This window comes from Semicossyphus pulcher, unplaced genomic scaffold (assembly GCF_022749685.1).
Source record: "Semicossyphus pulcher isolate SPU_LCO1_2020_fin unplaced genomic scaffold, fSemPul1.0.p SCAF_17, whole genome shotgun sequence".
Lineage (NCBI taxonomy): Eukaryota > Metazoa > Chordata > Actinopteri > Labriformes > Labridae > Semicossyphus > Semicossyphus pulcher.
The window spans coordinates 11,616,747-11,641,859 of record NW_027211681.1 but is presented as its reverse complement, the minus strand read 5'-3'; the positions used below and the strand labels follow the sequence as shown (position 1 = coordinate 11,641,859).

General features: G+C 42.7%; 1 protein-coding gene across 2 annotated transcripts in view; it reads right to left on the bottom strand.

Moving 5' to 3' along the window:
• rhbdl3 (rhomboid, veinlet-like 3 (Drosophila)) overlaps nt 1-25,113 on the bottom strand; it is a 65,659-nt gene that overhangs the window by 28,934 nt on the left and 11,612 nt on the right. For both annotated transcript variants that reach the window (XM_069665964.1, XM_069665965.1), the window contains one exon: nt 515-673. In XM_069665964.1, coding sequence (XP_069522065.1) covers nt 515-673 — 159 coding nt within the window. The remainder of the gene's footprint in view (nt 1-514; nt 674-25,113) is intronic.

The following is a 25,113-nucleotide window of genomic DNA, read 5'->3' as shown; positions in this document are numbered from 1 at the left end:
GGTGCCAGATGCCTCAGCACACCTTCAAAGGTCTAGTGGAGTCCATGCCTCGATGGGTCAGAGCTGTTTTGGTGGTAAAAAGGGGACCTACACAGTATTAGGCAGGTGGTCATAATGTTATGGCTGATCGGTGTAGTATTTTGCAGATATGAACTGCCTGCAACTTTTCTTCTTAAGTTAATCTGTTGAAAGATTGATTCAAACTCCATCCTCTCTCAGGCGCAGGATGAGCTGATGCACACTATTTTATAAGTTAATTTTTAATTAAATCAAAAGCTACAAGGTCCGAAGGAGTTCAAGTGAAATCACAAGTCTGAAAACTTGACTGACTTAAATCCACACCTCTCGATATCTCTACATGATTCTCCCCACAGTATGAAGAACATATTGGATATATCAACTGTTATGAGAATCTTAATAGATATATAGATTTGGACACAGTGCCATACAAGAAGTGATACATTCTTGATTGTTGCAGTTGTCATCATGCCTGCTAAAAGATCACAACACTCACCAGGTTGACAAAGTCTTGGTAGCAGATCTTTCCGTCAGCGTTGCCGTCGGCGAGGGCCAACAGGACTTCCAGTTTGTGTGGGTCGAGCTCCGAGCCGTGCGTCGCCAGCAGGTCCCTGAACCGCTCCGTGCTGATGAAGCCCGAGTTGTCTGGGTCATACTGCAGATCAACACACACACAGACAAACCAAAAAACAATTAGAAGTGTGAACAGAAGAGACGCAAACACTTGAAGAAATAAGAGATAAACAAGTTAGAAGTTCATGAGAGGCTGATATCCTCCATTGAACACTTTTCTGCACAGCACAAAAGCAGGAGAATCAGCAGGAGTTGGAGCGTCTTATAAAAAGACTCTAATTGCTCCATAAAGGCCCGAATGTGGAGGCACAGCAGTGACTTTTAACAGCTTTGGATTTCCCTCTGAAAAGACACTGAGTGCAGCGTTTAACCACGCCGCACGAACCGAGGAGGCATTCAAATGTATCTGAGAAACACCAGATATTCTGACAAGATTTCTCTGAGAGCCTTAAATTCAAAAGACCTTCAGAGGCGCGATTACTCACTTTAGCCGGGCACTTTTCTCCTTTATTCAGCTTTGGCATCTTGGTCCCACACTCTTTTCTTTGCGTTGGACTAAATAGCTCTGCTCGTCGACTCTTAAGAGGCAGAATCAAACTGCCATTTAAAAATTACAGAAATATACAATCGTATGTACATTTTTCATGTTGTGAGCTGTATCTGAAGGGAGCTAAAAGCGATAGAAGAGGCTAAGAAATAAGTAAATACACTAATAATAGAATAAACTGCTGTTAATTCAGCCCCGATTCCCAAAAATCAAGCTGCATTTGAGGCCCTAAAACTCGACCGAGAGAGACTGCAGCTGTGTGACGGTATGATTCTCTTCAACCGAGGACAAACCGGCCTGCTATATATGCTGATCTAAAGCTGTGTTGTTTGCTTTGAATGTCAGCTTGTTTGCGACGGCGGCTCGTTTTGTGTGTCTTTGCATCTGTGTATTTGCAAATGTGAGTGTAACCATGTCCGTGTGTGTAAATACAGCACATTCATGCATAAAGATGTGACATTCAAACATTATGAGATGCCTGCCAGTTTCCAATAACCCCCAACCAGAAATAGAGGCTGCGTACGTGCATGCGTGTGTGTGTGTGTGTGCGAGTGTGTGTTTGTGTGTGTGTTTGCCATATGCTGGTGCTGGCATAGGGCGAGTAAGGCTCGGCTGGCAGCAGGTGCTCTGTGAGAGGTTTTGGCTCTTCGTTCTGTTGTTTTTCTGCATGTTACCTAACAATGATGAAGCTTTTTTAGTCCCGTCGTGCATAAACTCTCCACTTAATGACATGTGGATGTGATAATCATGCTTATTCACACTTTGCAGCTCCTGTGAGCGGCACTTGATTACATGTATAAACTAATTTAGGCCTGGCTCACCTGCGGAGTGTTTAGTATATATGTTAGAAAACGGTGTTTAGAAGAGATATGACATTGCATCTACTCTTCTGAGGAAGGCAGATTGGACAACAACACACACACAGAGTCACCAAGAAGAGGTGAATGTGCCTCCTCCCACATTACACCTGTTACTGAAGCAGAGAGTGAGTGAAAGCTTCAGATAGGAAAAGGATGGAGGGAATATTGTGTCAAAAGTGTGACCCCATAAAGTAGAACAACAAAATTGCTGTGCCTCACCAAGATAACATTTGTGACGCAGTTGTAAACTTGCATTGCGATTAATCGAGGCCCTGAGAAATGCTCCGAAATCTGTGATTGACAGATGTCTTAATCCATCCATTTTCTTCCACTTATCCGAGGTCGGGTCACAGATAAGTTAGCTCAGGCGTCCCTCTCCCTAGCAACATTTTCCAGCTCCTCCTGGGGGATCCCAGAGGCGTTCCCAGGCCAGGTGGGATATATAATCCCTCCAGCGAGCTTTGGGTCTACCCCGGGGTCTCCTCCCAGTTGGACGTGCCCCGGAAAACCTCCACAGGGAGGCATCCAGGATGCTTCCTAATCAGATGCCTGAACCACCTCAACATCTCAACAGATGTGTTCAGTAAAGCAATAACTGTGAGAGGGTTGGGAAAGGTAGAAATAAAAGAGTCTCCTCTTCCCTCTGAGAGACGACTGCATGTGTTCTGCTGTTTGCCGTGTTTTTATGATTGGACAAAAGTCTTTGGATTTTCATTCAGCAAAGTTAGAACTGGCAAACATAATTTTCCATTAATACTGTTGTTAAATCTTTGCCTGACATACTTTTACCAGTTTATAAAACACCACGTGACCACTTACTGACATGTGCATAGGATTGACAGTACTGTGAGTAACATCCTGCATTGGCAGCGTAACACGCAACGTATTATGCATCACATATGTGAGTTGCATAGGAAAAAGCAAACTGGGATCACAGGAGGAAGCTCACCAGAAGAGAGTTACGACGACCGGCCTGAGCATGTGTCATCTGCCACATGGCATCCGACAGAAGACGAGGAGGAGGAAGGAGGAGTTGCAGGAGTCACTTCTATGTTATAAAACCAGCAGGTAGACTCACAGTGACTGTGCAGCTTTACAGAACCATTGTGTTTATTCTAATGTAAACTCACTCTGAATATGATTCAACCTGAGCTGCTGAAAATGCAATATAATCCCCCTCCCAAAAAAACATCTCTATCTCCCTCCCTCATATACACACACACACACACACACACACACACACACACACACGTTATCTCTTGATGCATGAAATGTAAACTCTACTAAAAGATACCAACCTTCTCTTGCAGTAAATCAGCCAGTTTCCAGCGAGGACATTTTGTCATGATGAAGTAACGTCAACCAGAGCTGGTGTCACCGCTCAGTGTGTGAGCCGAGCATAATGTGTGTCGCTGTCACATTGTTTGTCCCAGACAGCGCAGGGGTATTTCTAACCAGGACTAAAGGATTACAGTCCAATCCAAGACCCTCATTACACACCTCCCCCTTCTTTCCCTCTCAAATACACACACACACACACACACACACACACACACACACACACACACACCCCTAAAACCCCAGCCAGCCTCCTCTCACCCTACTTTCATACCCCCCCCCCCCCCCCCCCTGCTCTCACTCTCCCCCGTCTCCTCCTCCCTCTAAAGTCAACATGTGGCCTCCCTCAGAAAATAAACAGTTCAATAAATTTGCACGTTATCTCTCTTACTGTCACTCCCCATATTTTCTTCACACACACACACACACACACACAGGCTTTTTTGTAACACTGCAGGCTTCGCAGTTGAGTGAGCTGTGTCTGAAGTCAACAGGCTGTCTGCAGGGTGGAGCAGCGGAGGGGACACACACTCAACATGATGCCCATGATGGCAATTTCATGCTAGGTTTGCCCGATCCCTTCCCACCAATTAGTGATCGTGGCCTTTTGATGCACCCAAGGGTCCACGCAGAGAGGGGCATTACATGATATAAGAAGAACTGTAAACTAAAACTTGCACATGTCAGGATTTAGAAAAAATCACAATGTTTTTATCAAACTGCAAATTATTTTCTGGATTAATGCCCTGTATTTTATTAGTTTTTTTGATGATTTAAGAAGCAGGAAGTAGGAAATGATTAGCATTTCTCTAACAACAAATTATCAAATGTAGTTCCTGTAGACGAATCATGTATTTGACCTACTTTTCCACATGTCCCACTGGCTCCACAGGGTCTTAAACACTTAAAATCATCTGTAAATACTTATTTTCTGCAGCATTACTAATGCTTCATGTACATATGGATGAGGAGAGGATTTGCTGTAAAGCAGTATTTACATACCAGTAAGTATTCAGCTTGTGCATGTCGGGATGTTCACCAGATTTTACATTCCGGCACATTTCCATAACCACAGTGTGTGCTGATGTGTGTGCACCATTAGGTTGTTTTGCAAACAGCAAAAGCAGCGTGATGCAAATCCCTCAGATTAAAATAGGCGCACACACACACACAAAAATCTGTGTGCAGACATAATACCACAAAACAGTCACAGCCAATGAGCTTTCATATTGAAGGCTTCTCAGCAGGCTGGTGTCAGAGCAGAGCAGGAAAACAGCAAAGGAGGGAGGGAGGGCTGGTTGGGGCTGTGAAGAGGAGGGGGTGCACATTGAACACAATGCACAGCTTTTTGTCTACAGACTCATTTTCATAAAGCTGAATATTAAGGAAGTAGAGGGCAGGCTGTTTGTAAGGTCAGGGTTTCTCTCAGCTCACAGTTTGCACAGAGAGCCTAAAGACATGAAGGCAAGTATAAAATATATGAAAGGCTGGCCGACCCAAAACCACTTATATTCAGTTTTATGCAGCCCTAAAGGTGACTGGGTTTGGATATAATAACATTTGGACTAAGACATTATAAAAACTTAAAGTGATAATCTCGAAGATCTCAGTTTCGATCTCTTTTGAGGCAACCTATGGTGGTAAAGGGTAATGTCTCGGATATCCAGACGTCCACGGTTGTCTCCGGTTGTAACTCTTGATTTTCCTCACTGGCGGTCGCTTTCCTTTTTAGACTGTTTGCTTCATCTGAGCGTCAAATTTGTTTATTTTTCTTTGGATTTCCACTTATTTTTGAAGTTGTATCTGTAGTCATCCATCTTTTCTTTGTTTGTTCAGCCATAGTAGATTACTGTTTACTCGCAACACTTGCAGAGAGCGGAAAAGCAGCCGCTTAGCTCCGCCTACCCTCTCTGGCAGACCAACCACTGCTGGGTGATGGAAAACGCGTCACTAACTGGGTGCTGCTTGTGACTTTTTCCGCTAAAGTCGCCACAGACACCCAGTCTGTAATAATACTATATACTGCAGATGCAAAGGCTTTCATCAGTGGGCCATAGGCTCAATCACCATTGTGTGACCTTATTCGGCGATAGATAGTGACTTAACAGACATTCCTTTTAATAACAATCTTCGAGATTATCACTTTGATAAAAAGAAAGTCATATTTTCTGATTTTTAAAATTGTCCTGTACATTTTACCATTAAAATAATCTGAGAAAGATGATAAAAAATAAGATGTAATTTGCTGTACGTTACATTACGTTGAATTACACGATCATCACAAGCTATTAACTTGTTACACCTACCTAGGAGGTCATTAAATACTTTTTAAACACCTTCACTACTGACTCTTCTTAGCCCTCGCTAACCTGCAGCACTTTCAGTGAGCTTTGACCCAGACTGGTGCGGGTCACTGTCCTGGAGCTGCTGTCTGGAACAGTAATCCCAGGCTAAAGCTAAGAAGCTAAGCATTGGGCGTGAAAGAAAGGAGTCGAGAGTTAATTAAGAGAGACAGTGAGTAACTCCATCCTCTCCTGGTCCGCCGCTGTCAAATCCTCTTACACCTACATCACCTGCACAATGACAGCCAGGTACTGAAGTGATGATATGGTGAATGCTGGTATGTGATAATTATGCAGGCCAATCGCTCTCAGCTTTAGGATGGTATTTTAATCTCATAAGCATATGCTCCTGGTAAGTCAGTGCTGGCAAAACCTTTGTTATCTTCTCTCTTTTAATTCTGTCCATCTCGAAGAGAGTGTGCACTTTAAAGTGTCTTTTTTTGGAAACAAAGGAAAAGGAAGATCAGTAGCCACATTGCTGACTAATTCATGCTTCATAAGCAGAAAATGAGTCCAAAAAAAAACCCCAACAACCTTTGATAACAACATCATCAACACTTCAGACAGGATGCAGGCTGGGAGCTCTGCAGGAAACAGCCCACTCTGTACTGTGTAACCACCAAATGTTGGCTTTGAAATAATATGAAGACCTTCTCTGTGAGTCATTTCTTTCAATTCTCACTTTCTTACTCAAAATAAAAGGCAGGAGACTGAAGAGTTATTCCAATAAAGTCACGGGAAAACAACAACACAAACAGGCGTGAAGCAGCGTGACATGTGTGACCTGTCTCATGGGGATACACAGACACACTGGATATCAGCAGGTGGGAACTTTTCCTCTTGTTAGTGGCACTTTCTGCTGTTCTTTAGATACAACTACAGTTACAACAGTAAGTTAGGTTGACCAGCACCTGAAAAGACCTGAAAAAAATATTGTTGGACTAGGACATGAAGCAGTAAAAACTGTGCATAAATGCTTCTGACTGTCACCTCTTTTCATGATAACATCCTCCAGGCTGAGGCCGTGTAGCAGGCATGACCACGGATAACCAGCATGGCAACACACGCCATAATGGGTTAATGAACGTGTAACCTAAGCAACAGCCCAGGAGTTGCAACATGGCCATAATGATAGTGTGGCAGAGGACAGAGAAGTGAAACAGGTACTTGAAGTGCTCAGGAGGGGAGAGCGCTGAATATTTAAAGACTGTCTTTACGATGTAGGAGGTTTAGATTCGGCCCCAATGATTCCAACAGGCATCAATGAACAACATAAACAGAAAACATGCTTTTACATACATTGTTAGTAAAGAGCTTGTCTGTAAAATACAGGCAACATAAAAGCATCTCAGTCAGCACACAGCCTGTCTGCAGTATAATCACCACCAATCCCTCAGCAGTGAGACAGTGTGGGCTCTTGCTATTATAAGGACTGTGCGGTGAAAACAAACAGCCTCTACCTGCTCCATCTGCTGACCCACGGACAAAAACAAGCAATTACATCATCCAGTTATGAAGGCTTTTTTGGACACTGGCGAGCATCTTATCTAAAGGGTCCAGAGTGATAGTGGATCACACTTCACATACAATCTGTTATATTGCATGAAGGCAGACGAGCTAAGACAAACTAATTACCAGCTGTCGTTATAACAGCCCATTGACAGAGCCAGCCTGGTATTACTCTCTAATGGCTTTGCTCTATTATTTCTTAGGCATATGGAGCCTGAGCTGGACTCCATGCCATGTTAAAAACCCAAGGAGGCATTTTCAACATGCAAAGTGAAGCCGGATAAGACTTCTTGCTATAAAGTATGTTTGACAATTAGGGTAAACACGCGTTTATTTATTTATAGAGAGGACAGTGGATGTGTCGGGAACAGGGGAAGAGAGAGAGGGGACGACCCTCAGCAAAGGGCCGAGGGTGGGAGTTGAACCCTGGGCAGCCGCATCGAGGGCTGCAGCCTCATTACATGGGACGCCGATCCAACTGCTGAGCTAAACCAACGCCCAACAATAAGGGTAAATAAAAAAATAAATCCTTTATGTATGTTAAGAAAGGATTACATCACTACTTTAATTAAGAAAAGTATTATATGAAGGATAATAATTATCTCCTAGTGTGATAAATCTGATCTGAATGGGACTGTCATGCCTGGATTAGGGCAGGAAAACGAAACGGTTGTAGGCAGTTAGGAGCCTGCTGGTTAATACATTAATCAATCAACACTGATTCAAGAGCTTTAAAGGCAGAGGTTAACACTCAGTTTACCCAAAGGAACACACACACACACACACACACACACACACACACACACAGATAATCAAATCTCAGCTCCTTGAGACTGCTACTAGACTTCTTCAGTATAACACTCCACAATGAGTGTTCGCTATACATTATACATTCAGCAAGCATTTCAGTATAAGCCTTAAAAACGTCCTCATATCAGCAAGTGTATCAGCGCTGGAGGAACTTAAACATGGTATATTGAGGCATTGTATTAATGATTATCATCTTAAAGCACCGTTTAGAGAAAAGAAGATGAACCTTTATCCCGAGGGAAATTACTGTCCACTTTCAATACAAAGGAGAGTGCAAATACCTAGAGTGCAAATATAATCATGTAAGGACATTTTGACTTGTCTTAAAGACCACTTCCAGTGAAAATCATGCTTTTAACCTTGTAAACATCTCCATGTGGTGTTCTTCATGTGTTACAAGACATATCAGGGACAACATGAGCAGTCATCTCCATGGCTGGGCCTGTCTGCTTTTAAACTGCAGTGCACCAAGGACAGGCTGAACACACACAACACACCTTTGCAAACTCACTACTGACTACTAATGTTACTACTACTAATTACGACATTTCAAGGTAGTTGAGTTTCAACAAGTTGCCACTAAAAGACGGCAGTGACGTGTTGAGTTTTCGTGACGGAACGGGCGGTTGGAAATGTGCATAGTGGGCGGGGACTATGCAGAGTCAGGAATTTTTAATGAGGGAGAAGGAGGAGATGCCTTGGGAGGATTTTTACAAGGTAATTAAACATATTTTGCAGAAAAAAACATCAGACACAATTTATTATTTCAAGCAGAGCATATTATGTTTTAAAACATGACTAGAGCTGCTCTTTAACGGGAGAAATACAGGTATTATTCAATAGATTCATACTGAATGTATTAAATTTAAATGAGTCTGTTTCAGGATCCTGGTATTGTGCATGCTGGCTCACTGTCAATGCTTAATTGAACTGAGCAATCATTAATTAAATTAGTTTCAACTGTGCTTTTCCTGTTATGGCATGTAAATATGTCTGCCATGGAAAAAAAGGCTATAAAAGCTGTGACCCAGTCTAAGGGCTGCATCCTTCGAAGGAGGACATATTTCAAGGCTGTTTGCATCACAACGGCGCGTCGAAGGCTGTCCCATTTCGAAGGCTCCTTCAGATGCGGCAGATAAATTCGTTGTTCTTTTCCCGGGCCACGAAGGGCATCCTTCATGGACCATCGTATCCCGAGATTCATTGCACGCTAATTCAAACGTGATGGTGGACTCTTACGTGGCCGAGGAATACACTTTTAAATGTAAACGTTTTTTTGTTTGAACTCAATCGAATAGCCAGCGACACAAAAACGAAAGGGGCCTTGAAACAAATTATCTTCACAATGAAAGTTACGTGATGTTAGTTATGTTAGCGAGTTAGCCAGCTAGCTACCAGTTGCTAGGTGACAGGGGCGGGGTTTAGTAGCGTACGGGTAAGGGCGGGAACAGCTGAAACAGGAAATCCTCCAGAGACCAGACCGTCTCAATTCAGTTCGGCCTCAGCGGTTTACACAGGCTACGAATGACTCACCCTTTGTAGACCGCGCCCTTCAAAGAACGCCGCCCCTAAATTGAGACACAGCTGCACAACCTTGGTGCATCCACACAGGTGTTTTTACTTTGCTTGATTTGCCCAATTATACTGTAGAGTATACTTGTATTGAGGGTATGCAGAATTTGCAGCAGAGTAGCAGATCACATCCATAAACACACACATATAAAAGTAAATCCCTTTACACAGGGTCTGTGCTTCCGGGTGCTTCCTGAACACAGCCTCAGTATTCCCTCGATACAGAACAATTAGCAGGTCTAATAAAAAGCCAGCCTTGTTAGAGAAGTAGAAGCTCGTTAGTCTCTCCTATAATTACACTGAAGCACCATGGAGGACAGGCAGGATCAGGGGCACCTAATTCACAGGCCATCACTCACACACACACACTTACACACACTCCGACACAGCAGGTACAATGGAAACACACACACACACACACACACGCTCATGTTAATCAGGCTTTTCAGACCCTGCCCCTGACACCGACGGGTTTCACCTGTGTGATATCTCTCTCTTCTCCACCCCTTTCACACACACACACACACTTTTGTCACATTATCTGACACTGACGCTGAAAGAGTACTTTATCAGCGCTATTGGCCACCATAAGCTGGGGGACGCTCTGTGGTTTGGGGGCTTATGATCGGCCCCCGGTGGTGTGGCCCACACTCGGTCTCATTCAGAGACTAGTTCAGGTTGAGTAGAGTCGGCAGCTTGTCAGCGGGCGGCGGCTGTGAATGGGAGGGGCGGGGCGGGGAGACTAACAGCCGACACGGCCCAGAAGGTCACAGTCAATGCTGTGAGGCGATCAGACATCATGAAAGGAAATCCTCATGCCAGTGACGTATCCAGACCAAATTCACATTTTGATTGTCATATAAGACATTCATGGTCTTGAGAAGATAGACTTTGGCGACACCCTGACTTTATTTCAAGCACCAATGTGTGATTGAAATTTGTGGGGTTTTTAACCAAAATCTCTTAACAACTATTTGGTAGGTATATCTATGGTACCTAGAAGTTGAATCCTTCTGACTTTGCATTGAACACCACAAGCGGGTTTATTAATGTTTATTTATGCAGTAAACATCTAGTATATGGATCGGTGCAAAGTGTGGTTTATGGAATTCTAGAGCGTTTACAGAAAGTCAAAACTTTTCAGTTGATTCTGCGCTTGTGAAATGTCACAATAACTGCTGTATGGATTTATATGAAATTTGGTGCACATAGTTTCCTCTGGATGAATTGTAACTTTGGTGATCTCTTAAATGTATGTAATGATATCAGATTAAAATTTTGACACAGGCCTATGCTTTGGATTAGGGATAGACCGATTATCGGCGCCGATATTCGGCATTTTGACGCATATCGGCATCGGCCTTTTTTTTTTTTTTTTTTTTTTTTTTTTTTTTAAATTTGACGGCCAATAAGAGTTCATTTCTTTGCAAATTTTATTTAACTTTGTTCTATTTATTTTATAAAACTTCAGGAAGTTATTTATTTATTTATTTGAATTTTCAGTTAACTTTATAAGAGATGCTGCTGACCCTGGGAACTCCCTGCGCTTTTTGTTTGTCTGTTTAATAAACATGCTTAAAGGCATTTAAACAAAGTTAAGTGTTGGAGTTTGTATAATTCAAAATTTTGACGCCAATATTTTAACTTTTACTGCAAATGAATATCGGCTACAAATATCGGTTATCGGCCTCCTTGACTACTAATAATCAGTATCGGCCCTGAAAAAAACATATCGGTCTATCTCTTCTTTGGATTAGACCAAAATACTTACAAACCAAATTAAATTTCTACCAGACATGCTAATTAACATGTTGTACATTGTGCCTGTCAAAAACAACATGTTAGCATGCTTACATTAACATCAAAGTGCCACTGTGCCTAAGTAAGGCCTCACAGAGCTGCTGACTGGATTTCACAATGTTTTCTAGTGGATAATTCTAAAAGCTGCTACTGGGAGTTTCTGGCCTTAGAAGCGTTTTACAAGACAAGATCAAACTACTTTATAGTCATTTTAATGGAAAAAGGTCAATACATTTATTTTAAAATGTGTATTTGAAACAAATTCTGGGCTTTATCTGTGCGCTCACATGATACTTGTAGATCGTAAAGCACTGCACCCAATGACAGAACAAAAAGAAGTTGAGATTTTGTCATTTCCGTTGTTTGGGCATTTTAACATAGAGGGAGAACATCTGGAAAACATAAACATGGCAGTTGTTTTCAGGTATTTTAGCCCCAGTGTGTACATGCTAGCCCTTAAATGGACATATCTTTTTATGGTGTTGATAATCATTTCAATTAAGAGGCAGCTAAAATGAAAGGGATGTGAAGCCTTGCACGCACACACACACACACACACACACACAGAACACAGAACACATAAGCCGATACAGTCAGTGCAGTTTGTAAGAATAAAGCACCACTCACACGGAGGTCTTTCTGACATGAGCAGGTCTAATCTGTACCACAGCCTGGGTCTGACCTGACAGCTCCCGGCTCGGGCAGGCACTGATGCCTACAGGGTACCAGTCAGAAGGCAGTGGGTCGTTTCATTGTTCTTTGACAGAGAGGGAATTCAGAGTTACTCGGACAAAAGCAGCACTGTTCGGAGGAGGAGAGGGAGAAGATGCAGGAATGCTGCTGCATCTGCTAATACAATCTCAAGGGGGAAATTGTTATTCTAATTGTGCTCTGCGTGCGTGTGTTTGTCTCCATTTAAATCTCAGGGGAAAACACCTTTGTCTGCACTGACGGAAAACGATGTGCTCAAGTTGACTCGTGTGACACTAGATGACTCACTTAAGTCCGGCTGTCACTCAAATTCTCACTCCCCTTTTCAATTTCATTATCATCAACGCGTTCAAATTGAACTCTGCCTTCATCTCAGCTGGGAACAAATTTCCACCTGGGACAAACGCAGACGGACAGATCCAATCCCCCCCCCTGCGCGCCAAGTCAAACCCCCCCGCTGGTGCCACTTGACAGCTGAGTGACACAGTGACAGCGGAGTCCGAAGGGACGCAGGAGGCAGAGATGTGATGAGCCGCAAAAGTTCACAGCATTAATTACCCAGACATCACCTCTCCTGTCGCGGAGGATTCTGCAGGAAAAGGTCAGTCGTCTCACTCGCATAAAGACCAGCTCACCATGCATGTCACGGCCCCTGACGGCCCGGCTAGTGCTCTGTCCACGTCACACACTTTAGAGACATGACTAATGCCGTAGCAAGACTTCTAATAGGCCCCAAAATGCCACTAGCAATAAACAGCATCAACACTTAGGCCACCAACAAGTAAGAAAAAAACCAGGGGAGGACTGGAGGAGCGACAGAGGAACAACACCAGCGGAATTGGCAGAAAACAAGGAGTGAACAAAGTGGGAAAATGTATACGTGTTGCTTGCTTAAGAGTCCAGTTGCAGTCAAATGAATGATTAAAGAAACACAAAGTAAAAATCCGATGCTGCTTAATACTGTTTACTAATATGCCACGAATTTGAACTGTTGTATAAAAACAATATCGCACATGGGGTCGTGCCGTTATACTAAATATCAGCACAGCTGTGATTTGATTATAGGAACGAAGCCGCAGTGCCGAAGGTAATCTCAGTTCTCATTTGATATGTCTTAATTACAACACCACACACTGGTCCAGCGCATGCTTTAAAATACTCAGACTATGCGTGTTATGGAAATAAAGCGGCATAGCTTGTAGGAAAGTTAATGGCAGGTGGCAATTAGAATTACTGCCTCTGACAGGATAACCTTCAGCTGGGCACAGACTGAGTCAATTATCCAACAATCTGACACAGCACACATCAGCAAGATCAACAAGCTGAGAGAGGACCTGGCTTGTCCCAGCACAGCACTCTATTATAACCCACTTTCATTAAAACAGCAGCTCCTCCACAGTTTCTCACCCTCTCTCCTTTCTCTCTCCTCGTTACTCATGTTTGAATACGAGCTGCGTTTCCCCCCAGGGAAACTCCGGTGACTGAGAGGGGCAAGTGTTGCACAGACTGCACACTTGAACTTGTTATTTCCCCGGCTTATTGTGCGAGGGGGCATGATTACTATAGGACAGGGAGCAGACCCCATCTACTCTGCTTTGAAGTGTGAGAGACACAGGAAGAGGAAGAGAGACAAAGGACCTGCACTGAGCACTAACAGGTAATAATTGTCAAGTGTAGAAGATAGAAAAAGAGACAGAGGATAAATACTGTGTTCTTTATAATACAATAAAAAAAGACCACAAACCACAGCTATATAAATGATTGCAGATAAAAAGACACATCTCTCAACAAATGATAGTTTGTATAATTTGTAATTTGTGACAGTAGAAACTGCGTTTGAGTGTTCCAAAGTCTTGGAGCCACAAATTCAAAGGCATGATCACCTTTTGTTTTCTGTCCGACACAAGGTAGACCCTGGTCAGAAGACCCGAGGGATCTACTGGTGATGTAGGGATGGAGCAGGTCAGAGATGTACACAGGCAGCTGATCATGCAGGGTTTTATAAATGAAAACAAGGACTCTAAAATCATAAATTTAACTGGAAGCTAATGTAGGGAAAATAAGATGGGTGTAATTCGACTTGACCTGCTGGACCCTGTCAACAGCCTTGCAGCAGCGTTCTGGACCATTTGTGACCATACATCCAATCCTTAATGGCAGTGAGACAGTTGTCCAAAACAGTACGTTTTGTCAGTGTCATCAGGCTTAAAAGATACAGTTGAATGTCATCATCGGAGTAACTGTGATATAAGATTACTTGAAATTTGCAGATAACATGGCTTAGTGGAAGTATGTATAAAAATAAAATAAAATGGGACCCAAGACAGAACCCTGAGGCACACCCCAGGACAGAGTAGCAGTCTCAGACATGTATAGACCAAGTGACACAGTAACACAATCACGATTAATCTTTTAGCAACCACTAATACAGGCCTAGGAAACTTGCACGGTGTAAAACCTAAACAGGCTGGTATGACATTGTAATACTACTGGACGATGTAATAATGCATATGTATCGATATATTTTATTGTCATCTTTTCAGTCATCGAAAAAGAATAATCTGTAATGAACTTAATTCAGGAGCAATGCATGGCAAAATAAACAACCAAAAACTGTATTCTCTTTTTCTCCAAAGCAGACAGAAAGTCCAGCAATTTAATTAATCTCTAAGAAATCTGCTTAAATTAATCTGAAGGTTTTAAAATATATATATTTATGTATATATGATCGAAATTTGGGGTTTGAAACCTTAAAAAGGCCTCGGGGAAGTCTTCCAGAGATTCCCACTCGTATTGACGCCTTATTTCATGTTTTTCGGGGGAAAAAACATAAATGTTACAAAGAACTCACTGGGAAGAACAAGAATCAAATCTGACACCTTCCTGCAGTGAGGATAAAGTTCTCTCAGCAGAGCACCTGCTCCTACCAGGACCTGCAAGTGATACTAAGTCAAAGTCAGAATATCAGGCCAAAAAATGGAATTTTCAAGTGCATGACATTACTTGTGGAGCTATATTCACTCAGATTAGTCTTATCAGCAGGTACAGAGAGAGCTGACTGACAGCCTCCGCTGGACACAGTATCTCCTCTCTCCTCTTCTACTTTCTTTTTCTCATCCTCCCTTTCACTCCTCTTCCTTTTCTCAATCTCATTCTCTCCTCTCTGCTGCTCTCCTGTCCTCTGTGATGGGAAACACACAAAGTCTGCGACAGGTAATTGCTTTCTCTCGCATGCAGTCTAATGTTCCCTCTTTGCTCTATTTCGCTCATTCTTCCGCCCCCGTCTTCTCCACCATACAGCGGATAATTCTGACTACATGCAGCACACATTCAGGGAGCAAAATTAATCTTTGGATCTGTTCTATATGCAAAACAAATTAAGTTCAGTCTGGTAGTACTTTTAAACACACAATAGCAAGAAAGCAGATGCTTTAAATACTGCAGCGCTGGCTGAAAAAAGTAAAGAGGGGGTATCATGCTGTTTCACATTTTAATATAATATATATAATGTTACACTGTTGGATGTCCAGACTAAACGTATGTTGGAGTAATCCAGGCTTCTCAACTCAGTCTGCAGGCTGCTGTGAACGCCAGGTTTCACACAGTTCTTTCTACACGCTGCACTTTGTGACGTCAGCAGGCTTCGGAGAGCTGGCCAATCAGAAGAAAGTGGGCTTGTAGGGGCGGGGTTTCTTAAAGAGACAGAGCTGACTAAGTCGTTTCAAGCAGAGGCTGAATGAGGGCCTGCACAGAGCACCAGTGTGAGAAAAATTATGTTTTTTTTAACTGTACATTATGCTAAGCTACTCCACAGGTATCACAGAGTCAAATATGAATATCTTAAAATTAGCATAATACCCCCTTTAAACCAAACATTTCATGACAGAAAAACAAACACGTTTGTCCAAATTGCTTCTGCCTAAAGTCCAGATTTGCACCACGTTGCTTTCAAAATAAAACGTTACAGGTGAGCCACCTAAATTGCTCATTCTGTCAATAGACCTGACACAGATTTCAGACGGTCCTGAATTGGTTTTCTATCACACAGAAGTGTGTGTCATGGCGGCTGCAGGGATGACTGACGGTGTGTCCGTCTGGGCTAATCAACAGAGCGCTGGGTCACCTGTCTTACTTGACAGATTAGAAACTCTCATTCATCTCTCTTTCGCAGACACACACACAGACACAGACACACACATACAAGTCGTCAGAGGCCATCGCAAATTAGTACCGGCCGTCACCGTTTCCTTGCCAACTGGCCAGTAACCAGGCAACGTTGGTCGGTGTGAAGATGTCTTCAGTGGGTATATGCGCAAGTTCACACACAGACACACACAAGATGGGGCTTGATATGTGGTTAGGTGTCAGACAGGGTATTACTTTAAATCTCCAGGCATCTGTCCCCCCTCACTGTGCTGGACCTGAAGCACAGAGATAGAGCACATGAGCATGCACACACACACGCAAAGACACACAGACTCTATACCAACAGCTTCACAGTTATTACATCTGCAAACCCTAATGCAACCTGTAAAATACATCCAAAAAACACCAGCAGTTTCAGTCTACAAATATATTTCCTCAGCATGAAACCTTGATCATTTTGCGTTCTTCATCTTCTTGAGACTGAAGAAGGAAATCCTTGCTGCTTTTAGAAAAATTAATCCTTCAATGGTATCGGTGCAGAAATCCACTTTAGATCATATAAATGAAACCTTGGATTAGCCAGACGTCAGAAGAGTGTATATAAGAGTCATCATTACAGTCCATCCGTGCATGCAGGCAATCTAACCGAGATAATGATCAGTGTCTCATTCTCTCAAAGCTGCTATCTGACTGCAAGCTCTGTCTCCTTTATTTTAAGTGCACTCTTCTTGTTTCTTTGTCACACACACTTCAGTGATGTCTTTCGATCTGATACTTTCAGCGGGTCTCTCTGCAAAGCTGATGTGATATTACTTTCTGCTGAAGGTGTGAAATGTGCAACCTCGTTTCTCCTGCCAACTAGCTCATCCGTTTTAGGGAATAACACATCCACCCTCTTCATCTTGCAAGACCAATTAAGGTCTTGCCGTTAGCTAGTTCTCCTCCAGAGGGAGCATCAGAAAACTTTCTTCAACATAAACTCCTGCGGACAGCATCAATAATCTTTTTCTGTCTCTGTCCCATTAACATCTGTATTTATTCACAGCAGCTCGCTCCACAGACAGCCATGAGATGTATTACCCAGCACCACACTGCACACCCACTCGCCATCCCTGCTCTGAGTCTCAGACACACACACACACTTCACTGTTATTACACAGAGCCTATTTCCCCTGTACAAACTCGGTCTCTAAAGTCTCTAAAGTTTAAACTCTGTGGGTTTAATGCGATCCCAGTCACAGAGGCACTGAGGGCTCTGGGAGAAAAGATGCAATCAGAATATCATCAGAGTTTTTATTTGACAGATGATGCAATATAAAGCACAGTGAGACTGTTCGTCACACAGGCTCTGGATGCTGCGACTGAAGTGGTGCGGTACTCGTCTGAAGCTTGTTCATGGAGGCCAAAGGAGACTAGCAGCGACTTGAGATTTACTTTTATGTGTCCTCAACGTAAATAGGTTAGCATATATCATTTGACAAAGTCTGACACTGCTTAGGTTTGGTACAAAAAGGTGACCAAAGCAGGTTATTATACTATAACAGGAGTATTGTGGCCATACAAAAATGTCACCACCTTCAATTCTGAAGAAATAAAAACTAGAAATTTCAACAGGTGATCAACACCATATGTCTCATCTGTGAAATATTAATTCAAAATTGGCTAAGACTAAATTAAATTAACTGACATTTTACAAACCACTGAAGACTTTCCATTCACCTGTTTTAACAAACATCTATTAAATTAAAAGATACAGCACAAAGGGCGGTGGAAACAAATTAAGCAAATAATCATGACATACATTAAAGGTGGGGTATTATGCTAATTCCAAGCTTCATATTTGACTCTGTGATACCTGTGGAGTACCTTAGCATAATTTACAGTTTAAAAAAAGCCTCATTTTTGCACACATTTTTGCACTGTATGAAACGACTCAGTCAGCTATGAACCTTTAAGAAACCCCGCACCTACAAGCCCACTTTCTTCTGATTGGCAAGCTCTCCGAAGCCTGCTGAGGGGCAGAACACAGTGTTCAACGCCTCCTACCCTGTAGCGGTGTTACCGAGTTGACAACAAAGAGTAAACTTCACTTTTTCGATTTGAAATGAACGTCTGGTGCTCTTGTCCTTTGGAAAAGTAAACACTGACGTCTTTCCTTTACAGCCAAAGAAACACTTTCTCCAAGACATTCTTAACAAACTCGACGAGCAGAGCCGTTGAGCAGAGTGGTGGATTGAAAAAAAATTCTGAGGCAGACTGGGCAGCTGTGTGTACTGTACTGTACTGTGCCAGGGGCAGGACGTTCTGCTGTGTCTCGGGCAGATGTCCAAATATAGAGTTCCTCCACTTTGTGACATCACAAAGTGAAGCGTCTGGAGAAGCCTGTCTGAAAGCGAGCGTTCACAGCAGCCTGCAGACTGAGACTTTTTTTAACAAGGGATTATTGCAACATACTTTTACCTACAGATTTGAAACCTCACTCACGTTTCGTCTGGACATCAAACATTGCAAAATTGTATATATGTCTTAAAATGTGAAACAGCATAATACACCCTCTTTAAGTATGCACTTTCTGCAGTCTATGCAGGCACACGACTATGCAGGCACTTTGGGTAGTATAAACAGACCTGCATCATCTGTCTGTGTCCACATCTGTAATATGATCTGAGTACGGTGGTGGACTCTTACTGACTGCTGGAATAAACTTGATTGCTTTTTGTTTCACTCCATATGGGGTGGCAACCCGTTTCCGCTGTTGAAAAACCCATTTCATACATGAAATTAGGCATTAAATTTATATTTGGTCGACTTAAACTTTGTCTTAGCAGGGTAAAGATGTGGTCTGTCGTTTCTCTCTCTTTCTGTCATCATTCATTTAGTTTTCAGAGAAGCTGGTTTCTCTAGAAATTTTTTATGTCTGCTCCTGAATGTTACTCAATTATTTTTTTCTCTTTAAACACTATGAATGGCATCTTGGAAATAACTTTAAAAACATCATTTTTTAGAACCAGTTTTCTAAGACTGCATGAAGGGACAGAACCGAGAGGAAACATTTTTCAAAATTATCCACATTAGTGAGGCTTGATTTTGTTTGACAGAAGGCAAGATGGAGAAGGACAGACTGGTTGATGGTTAAAAAGAGGAGAGAAGAGAGACAGACTAAATGAAGAGAGAGAGAAAGCTGCACTGCCCCCAGGGTGTCTTCAGAAGCAAAGGGGATTGCAGCAGACAGCCAAACGGCCCTCAGCGGGCTGTCTAAACATGTGTTCAAATAAACACTTTACCCCCTGTCGCTGCTTGTGAAAGCATTCACACTGGAGAGAGGCATGTATGAAGACAAAATGACTAAAACAAGATTCAGATTCAAGACAAACAAACAGCTACCAGGAAGAGACAGCTTAAACGCAGCAGCTCTTAACGTCACTCTCACTGAGACGTAAATGTGAACCGTCTTTTCTAAGACACAAAATGAGTCAAAATCCTTGTCAAACACACACATAGACACACAATGTGATGGAGTATCCGTGTCACTCAAACATAGGGCACAGGCAGGTCAGCACAGAGACAAAGATGGAAATTGGTGACCTTTTCCCCCCAAACCTCCCATTTACACCGAGGTGAGAACCCTTCATTACCGCCAGGCCAAAGCCTCTATCAAACATCCCTCTCCTGCTCCGCACATTCAGCAGCTCTTCACAGAATCAGAAGGGGAACAAAAAGGAGGGAGAAACATTTGTTTAACGAGCCGTCTTTCTCTCCCATTCAGTCCCTCCTTTTGCTCCAGGCCTGCCCCGAGGTCAAACCCCCCCAGAACGCCATCAAAACCCTGCACCGCTGATGGCAGCCGCTCCATTCAACGTAGAGATTTATGATCTCTAATAGCTGGCGAATGGACCCAAGGCTGGGGCTGCCCCCGTGGGAGGCCCCCTCCGACTTATTTTCTTTAAATCGTAAGAAGAAAAGGCTCTAAAAGGAGGCAGAAGGGGCAAGAGTTGGAACGAGAATGGGAGAGCTAGCGGGCCTGTCGGAAACATTTTCAAGGTTGCCATATGGGTCGGATGGGAGCCATCAAATTGTCTGTCAATCTTCAACAAAAACCCCTCCCCTACCAGAGGGAAAATACATTTTATAACAGTGTGAGGGGCAAGTGCTGTCTGCCACCACTGACATTTTACATCATGGAGTGTTTGGGGCAAATTATGCAAGCAGGAGCTCACAATAATCGCCTACATCAGGCGGCCAGCCAGTCAGCTGTCTCTTGTTCCTTGGTGGTGGTGGAAAGCCCCACTCAGGCACCCTCTACTTCATAATCCTATTCCCATAATCCTCAGAGGTCAGCGAACAAGAAACAGTCCCTGCTCTCACTACGACCAACTCCACTTTCCTTTTAAGGCGAGAGAGAGGAGTTCTTTCAAACAGCATTACTGGAGGAAGAAAACATCCAGGTGACAAAGTTGCTATATAGAACCATTAGAGGTGCCATGTAGCACCATGTGATAAAGGTGCTATATAGAACAACTAGAGGTGCCATATAGCACTATATTGCTTCAACAGAAATGGTGCCAATCATAGGGGAACCTCTTTTGTCAAATGGTGCTATGTAGAATGACTAGAAGACTATACTGTAGCTGTAAGTAAGTCTTAAAAAGGGTTTTAATAACTTTATCGCTGCCTGTATGCTTTTATTTGTTGTTTCCGCTTTTACTATTACATGCTTTTATTTTGGTGCTCTTGGGCCGGAAGTAGAAGTTGTGCATCTAATAACGACTTGACTTCGCACGGAGCAGACAATAACACGGGACGGTCAGAGATCAACATAGCTCCACAATTTAAGGATTTCCCTGTATGCGTTAAGCACCTGGCTAGAATTAGGAACAAGGTATGTTGTAAAAATATGTTTTGCTTGGAGTTATGTGTGTTTAGCGGACTTACTGTGAGAGAGTGTTTATTTTCACCATGCTGATATTTATGTTGCGGGTTAAGCTAACTTTAGCCTGTATATGTGTATATGTGTGTATGCTGTGATGTTAACCTAAAGGAAGCCTTTGAGTCATTTCATGGTTAAGATGGTTTATTTGTTTGTAAGAGCTCATTTTGTTTTATTTGTCTGTCCTTAGCTCTTACGGTGTTCCTGAAAGGAAAGGATATATGTGCAAAATAAGAACAAACGGCTGTACATTAATAAACTCATCTGGAAACATCAGTACGCTTCACCATTATCTGGCTGGGTTCGCTACAGTTGCACTATATTGTTTTTACATTTTTGAGCCAGTAGGGCAGAAGAAAGGCAGATTCACACTCAAAATGGTGCTAAATAGCACTAAAAGGGGTTCTTTGGCCCGTAATCATAGGGGAACCACTTTTAGTGCTATTTAGCACTGAGACTGAGACTATAAGATTTTCAAGAATAAATCACACAATGATCGGAAGCAGGAAGATAAGAAGCAGCTTTTGGCCATAGAAGTTCATCTTTGTTGATTTAGGCTTTAACGTTAGCTGGTTTATGATTACAAGTTAGCAGTTGCTAGCAAAGCATTTCCCTCTCACCTACTTGACATTTTCATGCTTCAACTAATCTAAAATCCAATGTGGTAAAAATAGATAAGCTAGCTGCGGACGTGCTAACAAAGAACATGCCGTGCTAACAGGGGATGTGCTAACAGTGGACATGCTAACACTATGTCTTAACAGCAATCATGTTGCATGCATGTAGGACATGGTAACAGCAGGCCTTGTTTGTGCCCCTCCATGTATCTACCTACTGAATGTTGATATTGTGCATGTCATTGAACTTCACTTTTTGCATGATAGAATAGAAACGTATATATTATATAAACTATGTTTCATTTTATCTGAAAAATATACATTTAAGACAGTTTGAACAGAGTTTTGTGACCAATTTACACCAAACGATCCACATGACAGGAGCGTGACTCAACTCCAGTAAAACGATTTTATTCTGTCATTAGAAAATTGTCTACTACAGTGAAATCACCTGAAAAGACCTTTGGTGTGAGGCTGGTATAACTTATAATATATTATCTCTTTGACTGAATCATATAGCACTTTTTTCTGTCCTGTTTAAATTAAGTTTGAAAGAAAAGTCAGCTAAAGACTCAGAGGAAGTGAAATTACTCGACGCTCCTTCCATTCTTCCCCATGTGATTAATGGGAGCACGGTCTCACAGGCAATATCTTAACAACTCGCAGCTCTTGTTGAGGCATCAGACACTCAAAATAATGAGCTCTGCTGTGACAGTGAAGATAATGAAGTGAACTGTGGACCCTGCCAACACTTAGACAGAAAATACCAAAACAACAGACAGAAACGCACACAGCGCTGTTTCATTAGAGTACACAGAAAAACCCAAATACACACACAGGGACCTTGAATACCACAATAAAAAACATTCTTATTGTGCCCACATAAACACTGTTGAACACAAAAAAGTTCAGGTACTTTGGGGAGGCTCTGGTGACAACTGACAAATCCTTATTCCACCTGTAATGAAACTGTAAGTTATCACCGCCTTGGCAGCTGTTTCCCTTGAAGGAGATAATTCTTGTCATAATGACACCCTCAGCGCCGGACCCTGACAGCACCCTGATGAGCCGCTGTATCTGCGACTGTGGCAGCGGTAAACCCAGCGACAGAGATAACAATTTCCCCCCCGTCTGCCTCTGAAACTCTGACAAGATTTCTATTAGACACGTCGACACAGTCGGGGTGAAAATGTTACTGGACAGACAGCCTAAAGGCTCTCCTTGGCCCTGCTGATGCAGTTTGAATATCCTGAAGTGTGACTGCTCCCAATATGCATCAAGGACACACTGGGATGTAATCACTACAGCTACATTTGGAGGTGACCTGACCAAAGACAACAGTAAAACCTTCTAACTTTACGGTAATAAAAGGAGGATAGTTTTTCGGTCATCTACAGTTCCTGAAACTTTCCATATCCTATTAGACCGATCCTAACCGTTTTAATTCAATATTCAGTTGGGAGGTTCATGAAAAACCTACAATTTGGCCCCAATAAATACAGACTTTACTACCCCGTAACAGAGAGTGATGTAGGAACAGATCTCTGGCCAGAACGTCCAGGGGCTTCATGAATTAAACTGAATTGAAATTCCACCTGTTTAGGGTCATGTGGGGGCTGGAGTCAATCCCAGCTGTCATTGGGCGAGAGGCGGGTACACCCTGGACTGATCGCCAGTCAATCACAGGGCTGACAGATAGAGACAGACAACCTTTCACACTTACAATTTAGAGTCACCAATTAACCTAAAGTCGCCCGGGAGCCCACGCATGCCTCCACACAGAAAGGTCCCCAACGTCCGAACTGGGATTCAAACTAGGAACCATCTAGCTGTGAGGCGACAGCGCTAACCACTTCACCACCCAATATTAACAGCTCTTGACTACAAGATAATGGGCCTTTCCAGGGCCATTGAGAGAAGATATATTTCTGTAAAAGCTGGGACATCATAACCCGCCCACAACTACCAACCAACAGTCAATGTGGCTTACTTTAAGTGATGTATGCTCCAGTCTGACAGGCTTGGATCAGCACTGACCCTGACCTTGCTTAGCCATTTTAGCCCATTGGGTACAGACCATGGTGTGAACAATCCTTGTTCCATACTGTTTCTAATTGACAGCCCAGTTTTAAGTTAAAAAGCAAACCCTCTTCTTACTTCACTGCGATTGAAATGAGTTACCTATAATGAGGTACGTAGATTCTGTACATAACAGAGTACTCTGTTTTGTACTCAGACACTGTGTGAGGTGAGATTTGGAATTAGTAATAGGAGATAAAAAGTCGAGTCAGTGCGTTCTTACTTTGAAGGTGAGATTTCTGGGCTTCAGTGTTCAAGGTTTCCACCTGCTCAACCATGAAATGAGCAAGTGTCACAAGATATTTGGGCTAAAGCTGAAAGGCCTGCAACAATATCCTGCACAGTGAATCATTATCTCTCCACGACACTATTCTGAGCACAAAAGACAAAGTCTGACAAATATGACATTATATTCTAATCTTTTTTACAGACAAATGTGTGTAAGGACCAAAAATAAGAGGGTAACAGAACCTCCTGTGACCTAATTTTATCTACCTGTTCGTCATGAGCCTTCATCAGTGAATCATATAAAAGACATCTGGCCATGTTTTTACAAGCTGAATAACTCCATGTAGTAGCTGAGCTCTTTACTTATCTGTGACGTCACACCTGCAGTCTGCTACAAAGACAAATACAGGACGGAGTATGGGGTCAAAAATGGCTATATTTTCTCTGGGTCTGTTGTTTTTGTGTCGTGTCATGTGGTTTCTCCTTGTCACAGTTTGCCACTCCAGCACTTTTTGCCCTGCTGGCAGGCTTTGGCAGCGATGCCCTGTAAGACGACACGGAGGGGACAGGACGGGGACGGAGATCTGGGTGAAAGCTAAGCACTGCCGCTCACCTTGGGCGTCTGCTGACCTGCCGTGCTGGGCCAGGCTCAGGCCAGGGAGCCATTACAACAGAGAGGGGATCTGAGCATCACAGAACATTTTAATCTAACAGGCGAAAACTGAACTTTACTGTCCTACAAAATTCAGCAAGTTATGTTCATGATGTTTACAGTACGTGTCTTCTCATATACGGATGTTAACTTGATAAACTCAACATGTCAAGGTGGAAACAATCCTTTGCATTTCTTTCAACTCAAGTCTTTATACTTGCAGATAAATTAAGACAGGAAGTTCTTTGAAAAACAAAAGTGTTAAGCTTTATGTGTTTGCTATATTTACCAGCAGCAACCTCTGGTGAAAAATGAAGCCAACGTGGAGGTGCAAAAAACTGCAGTTACTTGAGTGTCCACTTGAGGCTGGCTCCAAAAGTGAGC